The 3,664-nt window shown below is 43.9% G+C and overlaps 1 protein-coding gene across 1 annotated transcript; it reads right to left on the bottom strand.

Moving 5' to 3' along the window:
- Positions 1 to 1,807: 1,807 nt before the first annotated feature.
- Positions 1,808 to 3,355, bottom strand: LOC131598475 (uncharacterized). The gene has a single exon (XM_058871070.1). It carries the CDS (start codon positions 3,353 to 3,355, stop codon positions 1,808 to 1,810), a length of 1,548 nt encoding a protein of 515 aa, XP_058727053.1.
- Positions 3,356 to 3,664: the final 309 nt, after the last annotated feature.

The raw sequence follows: 3,664 nt of genomic DNA, 5'->3' as shown, positions 1-3,664 counted from the left end.
TCATTCCAGCCTTGAGGTCCATGTCAGACCTGCATCCACCAAAGAACATTCTCCACACACTTTTAGTATACCTGCACTCGAAGAACAAATGATCTAAAGTCTCCCAGTTGCTACAGAAAACACACTCACGGTCCACGTTACAACCAAATTTTCCGAGCCTATCCTTGGTTGCAAGCCTTTTGTTACAAGCCATCCACAACATGAAAACCGCCCTAGGTCTAGCTCTATTACCGCACACCAGGCCCTTTCACTCCACTTTAGGCAAGTGACTCAGATAGCCCAAGTACAAGTATTTCATCCGGAACTTGCCGGTGTTCTCCATGTTTTTCCACTGCTCTAGTCTGGTGACTGTATTCCTGTTCTTGAGGATGTTTTTAAGAATCCATGATCCATTCTCCTTAATCTCCATCCTCATTAACTCCGCATTTTTCACATAGTACGTATGCACCCAACGGACCCAAAGGATATCAGCTTTATGGCATAAGTCCCACAACAACTTAGCCAAACACACTTTAAACCAAACCTGCAAATTGATAATCCCAATACCACCGAGGTTCTTTGGCAAACACACTTTCTCCCATGCAACAAGCGCCTACCAGCATAGCTCAACATGTGAGAGCTCCAATGACTAATTTTTGCACCAATACGATCCGCCAGCACCAAGCATTGATTGTTTGACAACTTTCTGCTCGACAACGGAATCCCCAAATACCTGAAGGGAAGATTACCTTTATAGAAACCAGTGATCTTCATGATAGCCTCTTGCTCACTATCGGACATACCACCACAATAAAGGTAACGCTTATTGGGGTTTACTTTCAGGTCTGTGGATAGTGAGAAACTGGAGAAGATGTCCATCATCATCGTCACAAAACATTATCTCCCTTAGAGAATAGCAGAAGGTCGTCAGCGAAACTTAAATCCACAAGCTTCAATTTCTCACACTTGCTATGGAAGTTGAAATCAAGATTTGCACTCAGCCCGTCCAGTTTCCTATGAAGGTACTCCATGATGACTACGAAAAGCAAGAGGAGATTGGATCCCCTTGCCTCAAACCTTTGGATGCCTTCATAGATTTAGATATCACACCATTGATGTTGAACTGGTATGAAATAGAAGTAATCGCCAGCATCACCAACTTTATGAATCTTCTAGGAAATCCAACTTCTGCAAGAATAGTTTGCATAACATTCCAATCCACTGAATCGTAGGCTTTCATGATATCCATTTGGACCATGCACCTCGGCATCCCACCTTTCTTACTGTAACCTCGAGTCAGCTTATACGCCACCTGGATATGGTTTTGGATTTTTTGGCCTGGGATAAATGCAACTTGGTGCTTGCTGACAAAGGTCCCCAGCACCTTACTCATACTATTTGCCATAATCTTCGAAATGATTTTATACACAGTGGTGTGTAGCAACCTGTCCTAAAATTGAAGGTTTAGAGTCGCCACCTATTCTACCAAGGCGAATAGGAAACCTTACGCAATTGTAAAGATTCAGGGTAAGATACTATATTCAGGTCGAGGGAAGGTATTAGACACCCTCTACCCTTTCCTAAGGGTTGCATTATAAAGCCACGGTTTATGGTCAAACATAAAGAAAAGTGACAGAAAGTTAATAAGGTTAAAAGGCTAATTATTTGAATATGATTAGAGTTTGGAGGAGGGGGACTCGCCTTGTTGCCAAGTGCCTACGTATCTCCTTAGGGAGAATCAGAGTCAACGTAGTTCGGGATAAGGGTTGTACGCCTTTTGAATTTGATCTGATATGGTTTGAAGGCTTTTTGAGTTTCCTTATCGTAGTTATGATAAATCGCAGTTTTGAAAAGGCAATGTGATAGCAGTCGCAATTTCTAGTGCTTGGAACGCAGTTTCTAGTGTCCCTTCTCCGGCCTCAATGTATCGGTACGAATCCAGATTACTAACAAATATGTCCTCCTCCCCATTGACGGTCACTATAGAGTTCCCATCCACAAATTTTATTTTCTGATGAAGGGTGGAGGTAACTGCCCCAGCGGCGTGAATCCAGGGACGTCCCAATAAGCAAGTGTAAGCTGGTTCAATCTCCATCACTTGGAAATTGATGCAAAAAGTGTGAGGACCAACTACCACAGGGAGGTCCACTTCTCCGAACACCGGACTTTGTGATCCATCGAAGGCTTTGACTACCAGACGACTTGGTCTAACTACTAGGCCTTCCAAAGCTATTTTATCGAGAGTAACTTTTGGCATCACGTTTAATGACGAACCTGTATCAATCAGAACCCTAGATAGGTGAGCTTTCTCACATTGTATGGAGATATGCAAGGCTTTGTTATTCTCCTTCCCTTGTGGAGGTAGTTCATGATGACTGAATCCTAAACATGCCCCAGCGGTGAGATTAGCCACCATTCCATCGAATTGGTTTACAGTGATGTCTTTGGTTACATGATCGGCGTTTAGGATTTTCATCAAGGTGTATCGATGTTTCTCTGAGTGTACTAGTAGCGAGAGGAGCGATATTTTAGACGGAGTCTGGTGTAACTGGTCCACCACCCTATAATCACTCTTTTTGATTAACGCCAAAAACTCCTCAGCGTCCTTATTAGTGGCTTCCTTATCCTTGGCCATGCCCTCTTCAGTTGGGGTTGCAGTAGTCTGATTGCTGGCTTGCGTCACGTTTTCATTAGGTTGTGCAGTCTTGAATATGCGGCCGCTACGAGTCATGCCCCCAGGCCCAACAATGTTTGTTACGGCAGTATCAGTGCCAGAGTTATATTCCCAAGGAACTGCTTTCATTTTGTCCACAGGGTACGGAGCTCTGACTGGGATGATCCTAGTGTACCCTTGTATGGGTATCAGCAATGGCGCTTTAGAACAAGGAATAATTAGTGGCTTCCTTGCCCCTTGACTGGGTATTATCATTGGCTCATTCCTATCTAGCATAGCCACATACTCTTCCTCAGGATGTTCTTTCAGCTGAATTACTCCTTGGTCCACGAGTCTCTGCAAGGTGTCCTTAAAATCTTCGCTATGTTCTAGGATGAACCCCTTTGCATGTAGATACCTCTTAAGGGCATCTATGGGGGAGCTCCGTTGTTGAACTAACTCTTGCTCAGTAACGACTTCGATTGCATTGACTGTGCCATCATGATGAGGCATGGGATTCGTTTTCACATTAGGTTTGTCGAAGGCGATTGCCCCTGACTCTATCAAGTCTTGAACCTTGTGTCTGAAAGCCCAACATTTTTCCAGTGTGTGTCCGGGAGAATTAGCATGATATTCGCACCTTTCATTAGGGTTGAATCTAGGTGCAGCCTTTCTAGGGAGAGGAGGTGGCATTGGTTTGAGCTCCACCAATGACTCGTTCATCAAATATTTCAGTATCTCGCTTCTGGAAGTGGGTAAAGGATCAAATCTCCTTTGAGGACCTTGGAATCTGTTTTGTTGAGGTGGGAACGACGTAGGAGGTCTAGATTCTTGATGCACTACCGCATTGGTCTCCCCTTCCTTCTTTTTAGCGAAGGTTGAGGTGGGCCTCTTTGAGTGATAAGTATTAGATGATGCTCCTTGTATCTTCCCATTTTTGATCCCGTTTTCAATCCTTTCTCCAATGACCACTAGATCTGAAAATCCTGAGGATACACTTCCGATCATCTTATCGTAGTATGGTCCTTGCAA

This window comes from Vicia villosa, linkage group LG4 (assembly GCF_029867415.1).
Source record: "Vicia villosa cultivar HV-30 ecotype Madison, WI linkage group LG4, Vvil1.0, whole genome shotgun sequence".
Lineage (NCBI taxonomy): Eukaryota > Viridiplantae > Streptophyta > Magnoliopsida > Fabales > Fabaceae > Vicia > Vicia villosa.
The sequence above is the reverse complement of the archived record's forward strand: the minus strand, read 5'-3'. Positions and strand labels throughout refer to the sequence as shown.

Bases quoted from the DNA above. Each gene is read 5' to 3' on its own strand.
- LOC131598475 (XM_058871070.1), bottom strand. From the start codon at position 3,355: ATGAACGAGTCATTGGTGGAGCTCAAACCAATGCCACCTCCTCTCCCT.